Source organism: Aedes albopictus, chromosome 2 (assembly GCF_035046485.1).
Source record: "Aedes albopictus strain Foshan chromosome 2, AalbF5, whole genome shotgun sequence".
Lineage (NCBI taxonomy): Eukaryota > Metazoa > Arthropoda > Insecta > Diptera > Culicidae > Aedes > Aedes albopictus.
Window position 1 is genome coordinate 349645444 of NC_085137.1, and position 22134 is coordinate 349667577.

The 22134-nt window shown below is 37.3% G+C and overlaps 2 protein-coding genes across 2 annotated transcripts in view; one reads left to right on the forward strand and one right to left on the reverse strand.

Moving 5' to 3' along the window:
* The first annotated feature begins 2937 nt into the window (after positions 1–2937).
* LOC115263233 (prisilkin-39-like) lies at positions 2938–3978 on the forward strand. The gene is made up of 2 exons (XM_029866226.2): positions 2938–3048; positions 3399–3978. Exons 1-2 carry the CDS (start codon positions 3040–3042, stop codon positions 3963–3965), a joined length of 576 nt encoding a protein of 191 aa, XP_029722086.1. The 5' UTR covers positions 2938–3039; the 3' UTR covers positions 3966–3978.
* LOC109424175 (toll-like receptor 13) overlaps positions 3979–22134 on the reverse strand; it is a 30445-nt gene continuing 12289 nt past the window's right edge. Inside the window, exons 2-5 of the mRNA XM_029866267.2 lie at positions 17024–17153; positions 15522–16966; positions 15337–15464; positions 3979–4409 (exon numbers count right to left, since the gene is read on the reverse strand). Coding sequence (XP_029722127.2) covers positions 4217–4409; positions 15337–15464; positions 15522–16966; positions 17024–17153 — 1896 coding nt within the window. The 3' untranslated portion in view covers positions 3979–4216. The remainder of the gene's footprint in view (positions 4410–15336; positions 15465–15521; positions 16967–17023; positions 17154–22134) is intronic.

A 22134-nucleotide genomic window follows, 5' to 3' on the forward strand; every position in this document is an offset into this window, starting at 1 on the left:
AAAACACTTTTCAAGCGCTTAATAAGATTTTTATTCGACTCGCAGTAATTCCTCTACAACATAGTTTAACAACACTTTTTTCTGCTTCTTGTTAAGTTCATGTAAATATTAGCACATGTATCTGTATAATGTGTTTTTCACAAGTCAAACAAACGCTTTTATTTCATCATACTTCGACTTAGAGTACATGATGAAAAACACGTGTTTTTTACTGAACAACAGCTGAATTAATCTGTTGTTCAGTCGTTAACCATAATGTCTGAGATAATTCACCACTGCTGAACAGGAATCGAAGTCTGATAATTAATAAACCACGGAAGTTTATGTTTTGATTTGAGCGCTGCAATTCATCATCTCTAGGATGGCGCAGATAGGAAGGCATGCGGCTGGCAATCGACGGGTCTCGAGTTCGAATCTGGATTTAGGTAAATTCATGTGTGGTTATTATTTCACAATATTTGTTCACAGCATTAAGTTCCAATCATAAACTCTCGTGGAAATTGAAAAATTTTGCATTTTATTTATTTTTAATCATTTTTGCTAAAGCTGAATAACAGCTGTATTATATAGTTGTAAAACGATTTCACACAACACTATGCTCTATAGTTGCTCCAAATTTGTGTGCACAAAAACTGAACAAAGGTTGTGCCTGAAAATTATCCAAATGTTATTCAGCATCATGCTGAATCTATTCGTCGTAAAAGTGCATGTACAATGAGTGACTGTTAGTTGGGTTGTACGCCTCTGTAACGACTTTGAAATCAAAAAATGCTCTGAAGCTTCTTGGAATGCCTCCGAAATCTACCCTAAACTCCCTGAAACCCCATGTATCGCACCTTAGCTCCTCAAAAACCCCCAAAAATGCTCTGAAGCATCTTGGAATGCCTCTGAAATCCCCCTAAAACCCCCAGAAGCCCCATGTAACGCACCTCAGATCCTCCGAAACCCCAAAAACGCCATGTAACGCCTCCGTAACGTTTCTGAAATCCGCTGAAGATGCTCTAAAGCACTATGGAATGCCTCCAAAGATCCCCTAAAGCCCCCAGAAACCCCATGTAACGCACCTCAGACCCTCCGAAACCCCATAAAATGCCATGTAACGCCTCCGTAACGTTTCTGAACCCCGCTGAAAATGCTCTGAAGCTTCTTGGAATGCCTCCAAAATCCCCCTAAAACACCCAGAAACCCCATGTAACGCACATCAGACCCTACGAAACCCCCCAAAAACGCCATATAACGCCTCCGTATCGTTTCTGAAATCCTCCGAAAATGCTCTGAAACTCTTTGGAATGCCTCCAAAATCTCCATAAACCCCCCAGAAACTCCATGTAACGCTCCTCAGACCCTCCGAAACCTCCAAAAACGCCATGTAACGCCTCCGTAACGTTTCTGAAATCCACCGAAAATGCTCTGAAGCTCTGAATGCTTCCAAAATCCCCCTAAAACTCCCAGAAACCCCATGTAACGCACCTCAGACCCTCCGAAACCCCCAAAAACGCCATGTAACGCCTCCGTAACGTTTCTGAAATCTGCCGAAAATCCTCTGAAACTTCCTAATAAACCTCCGAAATCTTCCTAAACTACCCCCTTCCCCCTCAGACTCCAAGTAACGCCCCTGACACCCTCTAGCACGAGTTATCGACATTTTTCTTTCGCAGTTTTCGGAACCACTGGAACTTCAGCTCTACATTTCAAAACTGTCATTTCGTACTCCCATCATCTTGATTTGTGTTACAAGCATGGTGCCAAATGTTACATTCATGGTAGACGACATTCATGCATCGACGGCAGCATGAATGTAGTGTGTGACGGTAGTATGCAACATTAGTCATGACGGAAAAGGCGTTGCGACTATAATGAAAAAAAAAAAATGTACTATACGATTCACTTATTCGGGGTATTGTCCTAAAGCCGTTTTTGCGATAACTCAGTCAATATGAATCCTATCCACTTGATTTTTTGTCCACGGATAGCCATGTCTACCTGTGCACAAAATTTTATGTGATTTGGTTTATAATTGGCTGAGTTATGGCAAAAATAAGACCCGTGCAAAAAGAAAAACCAGGTGAGTACTTGCCTCACAATATACAAATTCATGCAATACCAGGCAATGAAAAACCTTCAAAGAATACTTAGTTGAAGCGAGGCAGGCCAAGTCCTAATGGGTTCGAAGAACCATAAAGAATAAGAAGAAGAAGTAGCTGGAAAGTCTGATACATTCATGAACCGTAACGTTTCCTATTTCACAACTACTGAATTGCAATTCATACAGATGACCATTCGACCTAATGACCCAGCATCAGAATAGAGCCAATAATCTGCACCGGCTGGTTAGGTCCGTGCACCAGCTAGGGGTTTTCCCAACCCACCTGGAATGAATTGTTCCATTTTGTAAGACTGGAAGCTGAAATTCCCAAAAAAAAATCAATGATCATCAGTCGAAACCTATTATAGATAAATAATCAAAAATAAGTAATTTCATTATGTCCACATTTTTATAGTAAATTTTCACGCTTTCAACCTCTATTAACTATTAAGGTACGTATAACCAATCAAAAGAGGATCCATAATTTATTTCATTAAGTATTAATATATGTCCACAGTTACAGAAAATGCAAAGTCACACCAACATCGAAGCCATGGTTTCTCAACAGTCCGGAATACGGATACAATTTTTTGCAAAACTCTCGGAAAAATTAACGCCCCGAACTCTCAGATGCCAAACCAAGCTCAGCTAATTAACGCTACAATTTTGCTAACCATGAGTCAAACCTGAAGCTGCAATGGACCGCAATGAAAGTAAGTAATTGTGGTGTAAATTTGGCCTTAACCAGGTTAGGGCAGTCACGTAACTTGGTTCCTGCGTAGACAGATTTTTGGTCTTTGTCTTTGAAATTGTTGGATGGTTTGTGGTAACGAAGTGGCAGTTTAAATATCAGAAGCTTCGACAGTGTAATCATCAGTTTTATCTCGTAAGTTGACTAGTCCAGTCGTGAATACAGTGCCTTGTACTAAGGAACACAGTTTATTTTCGGAAGAATGCTGAAGGTGGGTTATTAGTAACTGCTAAACTGCGGGTGATAATATGTGCTAACAGGAAAGATATATCAATGAAGTGTACCTAGAAACCATTGCTACAGCTGAGTTTAAGTGTACTTGTACCAATGCAGTACTTTAATTAGCACCTGCTGTAATTCGTTAAGATTGATGATTGCGGCATTGAGTGACAAGTAGATAGTTGTGCTAAGTGTGATCTTAATATCGTGAACATTCAAAAAGATTTAAAACAGCATTTTGGGGTTTCCTCTACTTACCATCTATTTACCATCCATCCATTACCAATTCATATAATTCATAAAAATCTTCAAGTGATAAATTATACCAAATTTTATATCTAGAATATCATCATCCTTGCAACTGTTGTTGCCGCAACAGTAGCCCTTCCAACGACGCAACCTCCAGCTCAAACAGCACAGAAGCGTAGTGATGATTTGGACAATGCAGCAACTTCGTATACCCTTGCTGGAACGCCTGGAAGTCGATATGGACGATACCTGTCATATGATGGATACAATGGTGGTTATGGAGGCTATGCCGGTTCAACTGGTGGATATCCTGTAGTGGCGAACGGTGGATATTCCGGATACAATGGTTACAACAGAGGATACACCAATGGCTACAGTGGAGGCCTTGCCAGCGGATACACCACCATTCCCGGAGGATATTTCGATGGAGCCAGTGGATACGCTGACGTAGTGCCTTCGGGCTATTCTGGTGGATATCCTTCTGCAGGTTACACCGGAGGATATACTGGAGCATATAATGGCGGGTATACTGGATACAATACCGGATACGGTACTGGATACACTCAAAACTACCGGTATCCTTATGCAGCACCAGCCAACGCCTACAGTGGATACAATGCAGGCTACAGTAATTACTCTCCCTATTACTACAGCACGTAGACAAACAAGTAACTCCATCATGCAACACGTATCAATTTATTGTTCGCAATAGAATTATTCTCTAAAGATTAATAAATGCTCCCCATTATCACTCGCAACTTAATAACTTACTATCTTCTTTATTTACGCTTAAAATGACTTTGAAGATAACCACCCAAAATGCTCCTACCGGTAGACCACCCATCCTCCATTCGTCGACATTCGATGCGCTAAAGAAAAGCTTCCAACGCCAACGCGCATCAACCGCTTGCTTACCGCTTAGTCGACATCAAAGCTTTGCGCAAACGCTTCCAGAAAAGCTCTCGGTCCCGTCCGGTTTGCTGCCGGGGCCACTTGATGTAGGTTTTCGTCTTCATCAGATAGCTGAGCGTCTTCGGACACTTGCGCTTGGGGATGTCTTCGAGTAGTACCAAAATAAGCTCGTCACGACGCGTTTCGAGCAACCTGGAATTGGGGTGGAAGGTATATGTGAATGGCTTTGAGTTAAGATTACGGTATCTGTTCTCTAAAGCAAATTGGAATCATGCTAAATTTTATGGAATTAGGTTGGCTAAGGCTGGATTGTATAATCTATATTTAAGTGTAAGGAACTGAGTTATGAAATCATGAATACAATTCATACATCGTGTGAAACATTATCAGTGCCAAAGGTCCGAAACTACGGTTTGGCGGATAAAACTTCTTATCTCTGATCGTTAATTTGAAACGAGAAATTTCGGAGAATTTTGAGAAATTGATGATGATTGTGTACCCACCATCAGCGCAAGGATTACCTATGGCTGCAGAGTCATTCCGGAAAGGAATGATCTACCTGATGGTTTGTTGTAGCAGGGTAAGCTAAATTCACTGGAGACCTTCGGAAAACAACATGATAATTGTTATCTCGTGACAAAGTCTGGCCACCCCACGAACATTTGCCCGGAAACCAGTTCATTTAACTTCCTTAGGCTACCCCTCCGAAATCCCCATATATGTCATGTTCAAATATAAAAAGTAATAATATGGAACGAACTCACCAGGTAATCCTGACCAGCTGGTTTTCTATGTTTGGCTTTGGTCTCAGTATGCAAACGGTCCAAACCATATTAAATGTGCACTCGTTCACACCACTCGCTGATTCTCCGATCGTCCATCGAAGAATCCGAAAAAAATACATAAGCGAGAATACCCGACGCACTGAAAAACAATCTCTTGGATACTAGCATTTCCGTACTCGGAATAACGACGAACACGAGCACCACGACGCGGGCAATGTGGTCTCTTGCCACCGAGCCATCGTCGATCGTTTACACAAAGTGCAAACAAAAAACACAAAGAAAAATACGAAAACGCGGGAACGACGAAATGCGGTTAGTTTCAGCCTCCGCGCCCTGCTTGTCACTGACGACCGACGACCGTTCACTCTTCCATCAGCGTTCCACCCAAGTACGAACTAAAAACACAAAGAAAAATGCAAAAACGCGGTAAAGACGAAATGCGGCATGTTTCAGCCTCCGCGCCCTGCTTGTCACTGACGACCGACGACCTTTCACTCTTCCATCAGCGTTCCACTCAAGTACGAACGAAAACACAAAGAAAAATGCAAAAACGCGGTAAAGACGAAATGCGGCATGTTTCAGCCTCCGTGCCCTGCTTGTCACTGACGACCATCGACCTTTCACTCTTCCATCAGCGTTCCACCCAAGTACGAACTAAAAACACAAAGAAAAATGCAAAAACGCGGTAAAGACGAAATGCGGCATGTTTCAGCCTCCGCGCCCTGCTTGTCACTGACGACCGACGACCGTTCACTCTTCCATCAGCGTTCCACTCAAGTACGAACGAAAACACAAAGAAAAATGCAAAAACGCGGTAAAGACGAAATGCGGCATGTTTCAGCCTCCGCGCCCTGCTTGTCACTCAGAATTTTGAGAAATTTGTGATAAACTTCATGTACACATTTCTGGTACCGTGAACCGGGGTCAAATTGATCAGCGGGGTGAAATTGATCAATCAGAAACTAGATTGTAATTCCCTTCTAGCTACCTCTATCGTCATTACGATCATAAAGTTCTTACCTCATTCAGTTCATGAGAAGAGTGTGAACTTTTCCCTTTTAGTACTTCATTACTTTTTCAAAGATTTTTCAATGTGTTTCTTACTTAGATGAAACCGTTGGTGCTAAACAATCGATTGTCACTAGTATTACCTGTGAACTTTCTGTGTTAACATTTTTATGGAACCTTTATTGTGATGTAATGTAGCTATTCTAGTCAGGAATCAGATATTAAACTGTTAGATTTTGTTTAAAAGTAATTCAATGTGGCTGAACTCGTTTAGTTCGTAGTAATTTGCCTACCTTCAGGCATTTAAGTGTCAATTTCAAAAGTTAGCTTTTTAACAGTCGATTTCACAAGTTGTAAGAGTTTTGACGAGCAATTTTAAATTTTAACTGATGTTTAATTGTATGCTGATCAATTTCACCCAAATGTGATATTTTCATTTTTGTTTTTGGGTTTGAAGTTATTTAACTTCATGTTAAAATTTGTTGAACCAAGATTGTGTCACGTTGTTTTTTAGAGGTTCACCCAGTACTAGTTTTTCGAAAATTCTTTTGACAATATTCGAATTGATGTTCACGTTAACAGCAAAACTTATTTTAAAGTAATCAATTTGACCTCGGTTTATGGTACTATAAGTGAGTATTGGTTTTGAATGCATTATTCGGGAGATTCATGATCTCCAGAGCAAATCAGGAAGGCTTCTCTCATTTGTCTCACAATTTTCGGTAATATGTATTTCAGTCAATCTTTCGAGAGGAATTCAAAATATTGCTCATCTAAAAGAGTTTGTTTAGAAACTTCAACAAGATATTTCCGCTCAAATACCATTTGAAAAAAAAATTGCATCATGTAGATAGGTATTCCAGTAATGCCGCTGAAATTTTTTTTACTCAAGTAAAGTTGTTTTTCTTGTAATTTAGATCACTAAGAAGATTGCAAATATTCACATTTTGTTTGAGATTGATTAATCGGTGCTTCGCGGATCGATGCTTGTTAACGGATTTGAAATAACATGATTCCTATGTCAATTTCTCAATTTCAGCTTAGGTTAACCAAGTCAAGTGGAAGATGCAACATTTGATTGCTCTGGCATTCATGCACACAACAGAAACAAGTGTTTGATGAACAAATTTAGGTTTGAATAATGAAAAGAAATTCACGTGCTCCTTTGGGAATCGAGTCCCAATTCACAAGACGGGCGCTTCTTTCCTCCAAGCTATGGAGCCACTTGACCATCTCCGTACCCTGAAGGCAGAGAACGTTCTTCTAGTTGCATTCGAAGAAACATTATAGAAGTTAAACATAACTTCAATTTGATAACTTCCATTTTTTTCCGCAAAACTTCAAATAAAGGGGCTCGTGGCGTAGTTGGTCACACGTTCGCTACATATGCGGATGGTCATGGGTTTGATTTTCAGCCCCGGCACTTACAATTTTTCGTCAGTTGCTTTTCCCCGAGAGCAACTGACACTGACCCTCTTCTGAGCCCCATGGCTCAAACGGACCCGGATACCTGGGACATTGGCGAACTGCTACTCATAATGGACCCCCCAATCGGACTGGAAAGGATCAACGGCCATCCATCATCATCCTTGTGCTCATCATTCTACTAGGTATAAAGTAGAAAAAGTGAAAGCAGCAGAAAGGCAACCAGTTCGATAAAGTAGAATAAAATTTAGGCGCTGTACAAAATGTAAGTGCAGCTGTCAAAATTGCTCACGTAGTGCCCCAGTGGACAATAGAGCTGTAAATTGGGTTAAGTGATTAAGAATAAAAGAAAACTTCAAATAATGTGTAACTTTTAGACCCTCCCTGTCATGTTTTAGCACAATTATTTTCGTCAAGCTGAAAAATACAAACATGAATCATAGCAAATATAGTGATAGTTCAGCAAGGAAGAATCCATCCCTTTCATATGGCGACCGTGACAGAACTTCCATTGACCGATAGCGAGTTTACAAGTATGCTGCAGGCATGAATGACGGTCTATAACAGGCACATAAACTGTAGAAACTACAGGTATACCTTGATTTAGCAGACTCTCGATTATACAGGGTGTTGTTGGGTTCGTGAGTGCAAACTTTTTAAAGGGTGATAGAGGACCATAAATGGGAAAAAAATGTTCTACGCATATGGTCAAATCTCAACCGTTAAGTAGTTATTGTAGGGGGATTAGGGGCATAATGGACACCCGGGGCGAAATGGACACCCCTATTGTTGACTTTTATGTAAAACTTTTAATGCATAAGTGTGAAGGAACAAATCATGGTCCTATTTTTCAAAAGTACCATTTATATTGCTCCAAAATAACCAACATATCATTGAAATTGAAGTATGTTTTTCATATGGTGAAGTTTTTATAATTTCGAAGCAGCTTCAGTTAAGGTATTACGAGTGTTGGAGTGTGTCCACCATAAAAACAAGTGATTTGTTACCTTATCTACATGTATACGGAGATTTTGCAATGGATGAAGTATTTTATTTTTGATCAGAATTCACTAAAAATAGCAATTTTAATGTTGTAGTCGATTCGGGGCGAAATGAACACCGGCTATTACGAATGGATGTACGCGCATTGCATACTGTTATGCGTTTTAGAGAGTTTGTAAAAAATCAATCCGATTATTTTTGCCTAAAATTTATTTTATCAACTTTGATGTTATGTTAACTCGTCGAAGATGGAGTATTATATCTGTGGCATTGGTCTCCGTAGGCATAATACTTAACTGATCGATGTAATCAAAGAATTAGCATAAAATATGTGGGGGTGTCCATTATGCCCCGATGGGTGTCCATTTCGCCCCGTACCTTTCCTGCCAGCCCTTAAAAACACACGATTTAAAATTCGATATTTCTTCACAATAAAAACATTTTACCTACTGCCAATGATTGAAATATGTAGGAAACAAGCTAAAGTTGTGAGCCAACTGATAATATGTTAAGTTTTTCATCGTTATACAGGTCTAACGTACTCATTTACTTAGGGTGTCCATTATGCCCCTAATCCCCCTACTTTCCATGCTTTTGACTCTCATTGCCTTAACTGGAGGTAACTTAAAAATGGTCAAACTTATCGTAGTTTTTTGGCCCTTATTCGAGAGATTATTGAATTTTCGATCAAATGACATCTTTGAATCGATTGGTTTACTTAAATAACTAAGTTTACTAGAGCAAAATAGCTCAAAATAGTGTGTTTAAATTTGTTTTTGTCAATTATCATTGAAACAAGCGTAATAATTCAAAATTCTTTCTTTGGTAAAGTTGCGGCTCCTGTTCCACTCTACAATTCGTTCTTTGACACCAAACTTCTAGCTCTCATCATTTTCTAGCAATTTTGATTTAAAAGTGCGGTACAGTGCGCAAAAAATGCTTACCTTGACATTTGCAAACTTATGGTCTGAAATGCGATGTTTAAATCGAAATTGCAAGAAAACGATAAGAGATAGACGTTTGATGTCAAAAACCGAATTGTAGAGTAAAACAGGGGTCACAACTTTGCCAAAGGAAGAATTTCAGATTATTACGCATTTTTCAAAGATAATTGACATAAACAAATTAAAACATGCTACATTTGAGCTACTTGCTCTACAAAACTTAGTTATTCAACTAAACCAATTGATTCACAGATGCTTTTTGATAGAAAATTCAATAATGTTTCGAATAAGGGTAAAAAACTTGCGATAAGTTTGACCATTTTCAAGTTACATCCATTTAAGGCAATGAGAGTCAAAAGCATGGAAAGTTCAATAACTACGTAACGGTTGAGATTTGACCAAATGCGTTGAACAATTTTTTCCACCATTTATGGTTCTCTATCACCCTTTTAAAAATTTGCACTCAGGAACCTAACACCCTGTATAGACCCTCAATTTCAAGTACTCCGATGTTATGTACATTTTATCTGCTTATCGGGTTTTGACTGTTTTGATATAGAACTTTGGGAGATGGCTTAGCAGTCTTGGAGGAAATTGAAAACTAGTTGTTTAAATCTTTCCCGACGTTTCGATCCGTTTGGGATCTTTTTCAAGGGTTCGATTTGCTGCTGTTTTTTCGTCAAGATTGGTTTTGTATAATGTGAAAATGTCATATGAAAAAATGGTCTGTTTTTCGACTTGGTCCGACTAAGTTTGACGGTTTGTGCGTCGGATAATCCGCAATATTCTGCGCTGGTCGAATTCGGGCACAATGTTTTGCTGTCTTCCACCAAAGCAATGGTGGATTGTGCCCGAATTCGACCAGCGCAGAATATTGTGGATTATCCGACGCACAAACCGTCAAACTTAGTCGAACCAAGTCGAAAAACAGACCATTTTTTCATATGACATTTTCACATTATACAAAACCAATCTTGACGAAAAAACAGTAGCAAATCGAACCCTTGAAAAAGATCCCAAACGGATCGAAACGTCGGGAAAGATTTAAACAACTAGTTTTCAATTTCCTCCAAGACTGCTAAGCCATCTCCCAAAGTACATTTTATCTCGATTTTAGGTACTTTTTCAATAGTTTAATTTTTAATATCAGTTCAAAACTTGCAGTTCATATCATGATGACAGGGGTTTACAGCCTTTTGACATGCGGATCACTTCATATCAATAAATTGTTTTGTGGAGCACCCTTTAATAGCACCAGAGCATACCTCAAGACGTACCGTGATTTCGGGTGAAATTGATCATTTTTCACAGTTTTTGGCTTCTAACAAACAACAAATTCAATGCTTTAAACCAAGTACGACTACGGTTTTCATCAGTCAACCAGGTTGAAACTTTTACTGCACATCATTTTATTACAATAAATATCATTTAAAACAAAAAAAATCAAAAAATTTTATTTCGGGGTGAAATTGATCAGTCAGTGAAATGCCTTTGTGTGTGCTGAAAACATTTTTCCACATGAATTAATCAACCCAGAAGGCAAAAGGCTATGCAAAACTTCTACAAGTTTAGTGTTTTTCAATTACTTAAGTTTAAAGTTTAATAAACCCAAAGAAAACGCCTGAAAGTATGTAATATTCATACTATACATGTCATTACTTCTGGAAAAGTACAGTAAACTGTATTAATTTCAATTATTAGAACTTTTGATGACGAAATCGGGTTTGGCGAATACTGGGCAGCTATAAACATTCATTCGAATATTCATTACATGTGCGATACAGCTATGGTAACAAAAGTTTTAAAGTGTCTTTGAAGTTCGCTTAACATACACTTTCAGAAAACATTGAATTTAATACAGAAATATGTGACTAATTGACTGTAAAACATGTAAAGCCATACTCATCATTCAATAACCCTTGAGCCAGATGATGGTCATTGTCCAGAAACTGTTTCAAGTGTAAAGCGTTATATTTAACAAATAAAAATGTCCCTCTTGTCGATCAATTTCACCCGAAATCACGATACTTAGTTTTATAAATTTACCTTAAGGACGCTTGACCCATCATCAGCATCATCGAAATCTCGCTCGAATTTTCAAAATGATATAACTCAGTCACCGAAGCGCATATTTGTATGAAAATGTATAATCCCATATGCTCACTCGTGGTGAGTGTGATGATACTTTTTCTGCTGCGTGACTGCAGAATCGCCATTGTTTATCACTTTAAAAATGCGTGGCAAACAATCACTGAAAACCGAAAAGTCAATGATTCCTATGAACATTTTGTCATGCACCAAGTCACCATAATCTCATACTCCCCTTTTTGATTTTATTTTTTATAAATTTCTCTCGCTTTATCCATGATCACGATGAGCATAGTATATGGGATGATTCTCTGGCGATATTTTTTTACAGATTCCTTAGCAATGACAGACTTTACCTCAAAATTTTCTAGCAAACTTCTTTCAACATTTCTTATGACTTCCTCACCGAGAATTGCAATATATATATTCCTGATATTTTTGGCAGATACCTTATTAAATCAGAGCTTATAAGTGAAGGTTCCCCGATTTCAGCACCCCTTCACTAGTCATGAATCTCTGAAGGAACCGCTTGAGCAATTCATGAAGGTATCCATAGAACAACTTTTGAAGAAATCCCTGCTGAAACTTCTGAAGTAATTTTCGGAATATTGAAAAAGTCTCTTAATATATTTCCGAAAGTATTGCTGAAGAAATTCCAGAAGGTATTTGAAAAATCTGTAGAAATTTCTAAATGAATTTCCGAAGAAAAAATCTGAAAAAAGGAATACTTTAAGAATCCATAGATAGATTTTTTGAAATAGTTCCAGAAAGAATACCTGAAGAAACACCTGGAAGCCTCTGGTGGAATACTTAACAAAACCTCTAGAAATATTCTTGAAACAAAAAAATCCTGTAGAAATCTCCTAATAATAATCCTTTATATATTTTTTAATGAATTTCTGGAGGAATCCATAGAGAAATTTCTACAGGTATGCTTGGACGAAATCCTGAAAAAAATGAGAAAATACATAGGGGAATCACTGGCGGAATTTCTGATGAAATATCTGTGTCAATTTCTGCACGAATGTCTGCAAGAATGTTTTCCTTCTACCCTTGAAAATCGTTATAAGAATCTCTGAAAACAATCTATGGAAAAATTTCTGAAGGAATCCTTGGAGGATTTCCTAAGGCTTTCTTAAGATTTATTGGAGCAATTTCTGGAAAATATATGCCTTGAAGGAATATCTAAATTTCTGGAGGCATATCAATGATAAAAAATCTGAAGAAATTCGTAGATGAATTACCTGAAGAATCTATTCATAGATTTGTTGAAAGAAATGTTTGAAGTATTTTCTAAAGGAATCCATGCAACATTTTTGTAAGCTATCTTTGCAAGACTTTCTTATAGAGCTCTTGGAAAAAAATCTGAAAGAGATTTTAAAGTCTAAAGGAATACCTTGAAGATTTTGTGAAATAATTTTTGACTGAATTTCTTTAGGAATTCCTGAATGATTTTTTAAGGTAACTTACAAGAAGTTTTCAAAGGAGCCTTTGAAAGAATTACTTTAAGAATCCCTGGGAGATTTTTGTAAAAGATTATTTTAAATGAATCCTAGGCTGGATTTCAGCAAGGGTTCATGAAAGAATAATCGAAAAATCTGTGGAAGTTTTTTCAAAGGAATCCCTAAAGAAACTTGTGAATAAATCTCTGGAGGAAAATTTGGAGATATTTCTGAAGAAATTATTAGTCGACCAGGGGAGGCTTTCTAAAAGAATCCCTTGAAAAAAATTGTGTAGGTACCCCAAGGGCAGCTTCTACAGGAATCCCGGCAGAAAATTCCCGAATGGATCTTACTTTTTTTACGTCCCTGGAGAAATTTCTAAAGAAATCTCAGGAAAAACTTCTGACAGAAATTCAAATTTTCAAAAAATATCCTTGGAGCAATTTCTGGAGCAAACCGCGGAAAAAGTTTTGGAATAAATCCTTGGGAGATCGTTTGAGAGTATACATAAAGGAATTTAAGAAGGACATTTCAGAAAAAAATCTAGAAAAGTCCGGTGAAAATAGGGTTAATCTCCAAAGGATTTTCTGCAGAAACTCATACACAACTCTTTGTGAAACTTGTGCAAGAATCACTAGTAGAATTTCTGGAGAAATTGGAAGTTGCTGTGGGAACTTCTGGAATATTCTTGGAAAAATTTCCAAAGTATCCCCAGTACAAATTTTTGAAGTAACTTTTTTAATATTTTCTGAAAAACTCTGGAATTTTTGGATTTCTTTATAAATGTTAAAAGAAATTTCTGAAGGAATCTCTCAACAAATGTATTAAGGAATGTAGCAGTCCATAGAACATCGAAAAACTTTATTTTGAAATAAACGATTTACATATCACTATAACTATCTATCACCCATTATCAGTATCGTTTTGCACTGATTGTTCATAATTCCCATCTCGATCGTCTAGTTCGTTATCGGCCACCGTCGGTCTCATCTGATCATTAAAGAGAGTAAAAGCCTTTCTCGGTACAAGCAGGACATCAGGGTTGAAGCTTGAAGCTACGGTTACAGGAGTCCCTGGAGGAATTTCTATGAATTTCGCTTTTTTTTTTTAAGAATAGGGAGGAATTTCAGAAGTTATTCATGCAAAATGCTTTGAAAGTGTTCTTTGTGAAATTTTTAGAATAAAAGGAATTCCTAAAGAAATCACTGAAGAAAATTTGCGAATAAATCTATGGAAGATTTTTTGAAAGATTCCGTGAGAGATTTTCGGCCGAATACTCAGACGAATTTCCGAAAGAAATTTTTAAGCAAGTTTTTTTAGAAGAATTTCTAAACAAATTTTTATTAGCTCTTCTTAAGAAATCTCCAATAGATTTTCCAAATGAATGCCTAGAGAAATTGCTGAATAGATGAGGAACTTCTGAAGTAATTCCTGGGTGAATTTCTAAAACAATATCGGGAAGGAGTTGTGAAAAATCATGGAAGAAATGGTTAAGCAATTCATACCAGATTTCGTAGAAGAATTCTTTATGACTCTTCTGGGAGAGCTCATGGAAGATTTTGGAAAGTTTTCTTCGGAGGCCGTCGTAATAAAGCAGAAAATTATGGGTTCACTTACTTTTGTTTAACTCACCAGCAAAAGGCAACCGAGCAGATAGCGGCACAAATCTACACTACACGCACAGAAGACCATTCGGCTAATACAGCACAACCAGTAAAAAAAAATCCTCAGAGACATTTTCAAAAGAAATAACTGAATGAATTTTTGATTTTTTTTTTTACATTTATGCTAATAACGTTATTGTGTATGTCCATTGCTTAAAATATTGGCTGTTGAGTCAACAATACATATTTTTGGAGACAAAAGATTTCGATCGTAATAAGCTAGCGAGATAGTGGTTTATTCGTTTTTGGTTGGATTTTGTATTTTGAGGGGGCAGATAAAACAATATTTATCAAAATATCAGGTCATGCCAAAAATTATTTAACAAAACCGATGAGTTTTCAATATTTTTCAGATTTAATTCTTTATTATTTTTCTCCCCCCACTCTTAGAAACAAAAAATAATAATTTAAAATCGGCATACTGGTTCAAAAGTTATACTTTTTTATTTTTGTTAAGAATAACTTTGATTTTTCCTATTCGGAGATCCATTTTATCCATTTTCTATGCCATGGCTGTATGTATACTAATAAGCCTGATAATATGTTTTCCCTGGAGAAAATTTTAGAAAAAAAAATTACAGGAACAACACTGAAAATTCTACCAGAAATCATTCTAGATTATTTCTTGTCCACCTGCCAGCAATTCGTCTGAAAATTCCTTGAGGAAGTACTTGATAATGTTGCTCAGTAAAACTAGCATAATTTTGTGGAACCACAAGAATAACTGCACCCAAAAATAAAATTATATGGAATTTACATACCTATGCTGCGCCAGATGCATTTCGAACTGACACCACCTACTGAGCAAAAACGACTCCGATACAATTAGCATCAGACAGCGGGATCGATCCATGCAGGATATTATGTTCTCTAAAATGCCATATCCCACCTGTAAAAATAAAATTATCCTTTCAAAACCACTAACATAACAAAACAACAGCCAAACCTCAAAATCTCTCTCATGCAGGCACACCGTGATAAGATCCTCCTGCTCCAAGTTGGGCAGCATTTCGTCCAATACCCAAGCTCTGTCGTTATCGCTGTAGCTCACAAACACGTCATACTGATACGCTGCTTCGTCATCCAAACAGCTTTTGTCCAGATACACTTTATCGTCGTCGTAGAAGCTCAGAATCGCAGAATTTTTCAGCAGCACAAAGAAGTACTTGATGTAGAACCAGTTCCAGTAGATCATGACGACGAACGCCAGAATTATCACGGCCACCACGCACGCTACTATGTATATCACAAGGTAATCTTCAATCATTTCTTCTATCGACTCTGGGATCGCATCGCTCACGTTCGAGTAAGATCCTTCATCTTCGCGATTACAAACGGAAAGTTTTAGTGTGTTCACTTTTTTCTTGTTAGTGAAGTTCATGCAAAGGTAGTCGTCTTCATTGTAATCGTACAACGTTATATGGCCGACGGAGTATGTGGGTTGCTGCGTAGTTACTGCTAAAGAACTATTTTCGTTTTCGACATCTTTGGAATCCTTTTCGAACACCATATGTAGTAAAAACACAAAATTACACGAACATTGTAACTGATTCCCACCCACTGCCAAATAATTTAGATTTTCAAAATCTTTCAGCATACTGCTAGGAATCAGCAGGAGGTTGTTATTTCTCAGATTCAGTAGTTTCAGTTTCGTATTTAGGTGGAATATACGAAATGACCACGATTGAATGAAATTTCGGCTCACATCGAGTACTTCCAAGCTTGCCAAATCTCGCATGGGCGCCCCTTCAAATGACGCCAGGAAGTTCCCTCGCAAATTCAGCACTCGTAGCTTATTCATACCGGTTATCCAATCCAATTGGTAAATGCTAGCATTTTTAAAGAATAAAACTTCCAAAGTGTCTCTCAGGAGCTGAAAACTTCCAGCATTCAATGCTCTCGCGCAACCTACATTGCCGGACAGATCTAACATCTTAATACTTTCCATTAGAAATAGATAATCCATAAGCGCCGGAAGGTCTGTGTAGCAATAGCTAACGTACTCCAGCTTTCCACCCAAAGAACTCATCGACATGAAAGCCTTCAGGTCCAGCTTGGTGAACGACAAATCGAGAAACCGCAACTTTTGCAGCGGTTGAAAAATGTTCGGATCCATATCCATGCCTTCGATCAATCTCATAAAGGGATTCTCCAATCGTGCTTCTTCCTCCCGGAGGGAATGACTATCCATATGGGACAAATCCAGATGGACAAGCCGCCCCAGCGAGTAGAATAGCGTGGCTGGAAGCTTACTTATGAAGTTATGCGACAGGAACAAATACTGCAGCCCGGGTAGACTCTGGAAGAAGTCCGGCGGTAAAGACTGCAAACGACAAAATCTCATGTCCAGCGCTATTAGGAACGGTAGATGCGGCATCTTGGGACGGACCTCTAGAAAGAATTACATTATTAGGAAAGGTGGTAGTAATAGAATAAGAATAGTTTTACTCAGATCAGGTGAGAATTCTCTGAAGGGATTTTTCATCAGAGACAAATACTGTACGTTGCGAAAATTAATTAAGCTATCCACGGGAAGTAAATTCAGTCGGTTGTACGCCATCGATAGATATGTAATGTTCTGAAATGATAAAAATAATAATATAATCTCAAGGTCTGATACAAATACAAGCGGCACAAAAATAGGTAAAATAGTGTCAAAAGCTAAAAGAAGGAATAGTTTATTGGTAAAATATCAGTAGGCTTAGCTTCAGTGATTAACCGGTGCAGTGTGCAATTGCAATTCTAGATAAAGCTTTCCCATTTTATACACTGACACCACTATTAATGCTACGGGCTGGGGATACATAGAGCATAAAATAAGGCAATTTTGTGCATTAATTAAGTCATGGTTTCGATGTGGAAATATTGTTCGCGAGAACAGGCCTTGCTCCTGGACATATGAGATGGGACCAAGAAATTTCCAGAAAGTTCTCAGGGAGCCCAGAATATGGGATTTCAAGGGGCTTCAAGGACGTTTCGGGGGATTCCTGAATTCTACAAGGCTCTATAAGGGGTCGAACATTGGTGTTTGTTTTTCTTATATTCTTATAAATTTAAGAGGGAACTCCTTAGTTATGAATTAATTTTGTTTGTCAACTGTCTTGATTGACTTCGGATTCTTAATACGTAATACGAAGCAAATAAAAAATCCTGAAGAAATTCTGACAAATCTATTTTCCGAATTTCTTAAAAGGCTTATATGTAGGTATGCTTCTGGCGAGAAGATCGAGCTAAATTCCTAGGAAATTTTCTGTAATAGACACATTCTACGGGCCCCGTATCATCAATACCAACTTTTCAAAGTTGAGTTATGGCATATTTGACATTTTTATCACATTCTACATTACTTTTGCCATCCAAAAATGTATTCGACATGATATTAGTATGACAATAAATGTAAATTGAACGACGATTAAGATTAACATTAAAATCGAGATTTTAAGTCATTTAGGCACACTTTTCATCCAAACTGTCGTATTTTAAACACCAACTCACTGATTTTTCAAAAGTCTGCCATCATTAGTAGATAAATGTATGTAGATTTTTTAGCATAAAAAGATTTTTAATCGGAAGACTTTACAACTATGAAATATGGGTGATCATAGTATGGGTTTTTATTGCGTTGTAACGTCACGAAAAATTAACATTTTTAAATTTTATTCAAATACGGAAAACGTTACAAATATGAAATTTTGTATGCTCTTTGTACTCAAAAAGATCTTTCAAATGAGACTAAAAGAAAGAAAATCGGTTCACGGAAGCCTGAGTTTCACCTGGTTGAAGTTTGCGTTGTAACGTCACGAAAAAAAAGTTCGGCGGAAAAGACCAAATCTTGCTGGCTTGGACGGCTTCTGAATTGGACAAACATATTGCTTATCCAGAGAAATCATCCAACCTGGGGGAGTGAAGAAGACAAAGAAGACCTATTCCGCAAACGTCAAACTGCTGCACACTTTAAAAAGTATGCACGCTACCTTGCAATAAAAATAAATTGTCGAAAACTTAAATTATGTTTATTCTGAAACTACTCCCAATATAGTTTAAAAATAAGTTACATATTGTGGTAGCAATTGTGATTGCATAAACCATAAACGGAACAATTTTCATTATTTTTAAATTTTATGGCAACCAAGTGTGTGAGTGCTTTTTAGCGTGAACCGAGCACTTTTGACGTTTGCGGAATGACTGCGGCGGTCGAAACCACCGCAACCCCGTTGGATTTTTTCTATTTTACCGCAATAGTTCTATATTCAAAAGAGTTTCGTTCTCGTTGTGTATGAGCTCTTTTTCAAGATATCGTTTATTAATTTCGTACCATTGCCCGTTCATAAACTACGTAGACTTTTGAAGGATGGGGGAGATGGTGTGTACTGTGATATTGTAAAAATTTTAAATTGTAACCAAATACCACTCAAACCTAAAATTTCTGTGATACACTGACGAAATTACAAAGTTATTAAGTTGGTCAAAGACTTACAGTTGATGGATAGTAGGATTTAAAGTTCCAAAAACAGGTGGTGCTAGAGAACTTACAAATTTTAAATTTCATACATCTCAGGATTCCTATTACATAGAAATACGAGTTCTTCGGCAAAGTTGTTTGGTAAGTAAAGGACTTGCAGTTGATTTACCAATAGATGCGATTGATTGATTTGTCTTTATTAAAGAGACTTTCAGCCCTGGGCTGATTCGTCTCTAATCAATAGATGCGAGATTTTGCCACTAGAAGACGTTAGTTTCCATTTTGCAAAAGCAGGAAAGGGATTAGAATTTCTTGAAAAGTATTCTATAGATATTAGTATTCTATAGTTTGTATACAAACTGGAACTTTTTTCACTTTCGACATATTGTATTCAAATGAAATAGTAATCGAAGATCAATATATAATTCTTAACTTTCAAAATTTAATTTGATTTGATTCACTTATTCCTAAGATATAAAAGTTATTAGAACAACAGTTAAAAAATATGATTCTGCTTAAAGCGCTTCATCTTTGTGTAGAGCTAACCAATCAAGTCCAAATTTGTAGAAATTACAGATAACAAGAACTATCAGTCAAGATTTGAGAATTTTTGATATATTTCATAAAAAGTTACGGCTTGTTGAATGTGTTTTGGGTAATTATTAAATTAAAATTTCATTAAATTTTCAAAAGCATGCCATGAAAATTTGCAACTACCACCACTGTGTGGCAGGAATTAATACCATACGGCTATTGAACTAAAAGTCCTTGATCTACCAAACAACTTTAATAAAGCAACCATCCTCCTCCTCTCCTCTTCTTGGCGTAACGTCCTCACTGGGACAAAGCCTGCTTTCTCAGCTTAGTGTTCTATGAGCACTTCCACAGTTATTAACTGAGAGCTTCCTCTGCCAATGACCATTTTGCATGTGTATATCGTGTGGCAGGCACGAAGATACTCTATGCCCAAGGAAGTCAAGGAAATTTCCTTTACGAAAAGATCCTGGACCGACCGGGAATCGAACCCGTCACCCTCAGCATGGTCATGCTGAATACCCGTGCGTTTACCGCCTCGGCTATACTGGGCCCTAATAAAGCAACCATCTTTCAAATTAATCACGATCCTGAGATAAGTAAAACTCAAAATGTGTATGCCCTCTAGCACATACTAGTGGAAGGATTTGAAATCAAACGGCCCATCAATTGAAAGTTCTTGACCAGCCAAACAATTTTGTCGAGGACACCAACTATCCAAGTAGTTAGGATCTTGAAATGTATGGGATGGATATTACGTAAGTGTTACATCTTTTTTTGATATAACAAGAATCACCGACAAACAGACGTAACACCTACGAAATTGAAACTCATATATCTCAGGACTCTAATTACTTAGACTTTAGACTTTCAAAGTTGTTTATCTTGTCAAGAATTTTATGACTAAAAGCCGTTTTGCTCAAGTTTCTAACTGACTAGTGGTATTTGAAATTTTGAAAAATCATGCACTTTATATTTATTCAAAAAATATTCAACATGTTGTAACTTTTAATAAAGTGCCCAAAAATTTTGCCAAAAAATAGTTTCTCAACCAGTCAAAATTTGTTGAAAACTTTTTGGGAAATTCTAATCGTTTGTAAACTATTGTAAACTTTTAATTAGCGTCGCCCAGTGTGTCAGAATCTCGCATCCAATAGTAAATCAGCTGTAAGTTTTTGACTTATCAAACAATAGGATGGTTTTTTTGTCAGAATTAGGTCTATTTGTCTTTGGAATCACAGAAATTGATGCCCCTAACTGATATGCAGATCCTCAGGTATGTCTTTGGTTCAATAACAGCTCGCACATCTTCGAGCGTTTTTAATTGAATCAATGACATTGCATAAATTATTGAAAGAATGTTTAATTCGACGGCGTGATTAGTTTTATGCTGCAAAATCTAAATATCTGGCGGTGCGAAGTAATGAATATCAACGGTTTAGTCTTTGGGACAAAATTAGATGAATATGGGTGGTACTAGGCCGATGATGGGTACCATTAACCTTCATGAAGGAGTTTTCATACTGCTGATAGCAATAACTTGGCCCTCCGAGCCATTTATCACAAAACGGATTTTCAATACAATAACGTTCCCCTTGAAGCAGTGAAGATAATGCAATGATGTATTCACAAATTTGGGTAAATTTGGCCGATTATTCTGTTTCTAACATGATGTGCATTTTCGTGACGTTACAACGCGAGCAGAACCCTGTTTGAAACTGAACGGGCGTTGTATCGTCACGAAATGTAAAAGTCGATTATCCAAAAACAAATCCGAAATTTAAATGTTTTATTCCATTGAATTGAAGAACAAACCAATAAATTTCAATGGTGAAAAAAAAAATCAGAATATCATAAAAATCCGAGCAGATTTTTTAAGATTTTGGTAGCGCGTTAGAGAGGGTCGGATTCTAGCGCGTTGTAACGTCACGCTACAAATACGCATTTTGAATACGTTTTTCTAATGAAAACTAAATGTTCAATAGGTCAAATATATCAGAAATTTTACAAGGAATCCAAATATGAAAAAATATTTTGAGGTTTACGCTCGTTTTCATGAGTTATAGTGGAAAATCTGACTACGAATGCGTCAAAACGTTGTAACGTCACGGTAGAATGTGTCAATATTTAACGTGTAGGAATTGTTTTACCGTGACACACAAGGATTAATGAGGCCAACAAATGCCGACTTCAAGGTGTGCTAGCAGACTTTTATACTGAATTGCGGTAAAACTACGATTGCTAGTTGCATTTTCACACGGCATATTAACAATAAGTGTAAAAAAGTAGTACATGGTCTTTTTGGCAGAACTGTTTGCTCCATTTGATCCAAAACTAATGAGTATTACTACCGTCGTTGGGGGTGAGAATGGGTAAAAAAAAGGGTACTTAAAGATTGTTTGTTATAGTAGTTTACGCAACAAGGTGCAGAATGAAGATTTTTACAGCACGAGTTGCCGAGTTGGATAAGTACGACGAGTGCTGTAAAAATCGAGTTCTGCACCGAGATGCGTACAACGTTTTTTGCAATTTCATAAATTACCACTTGAGGATAGTTTTTAAC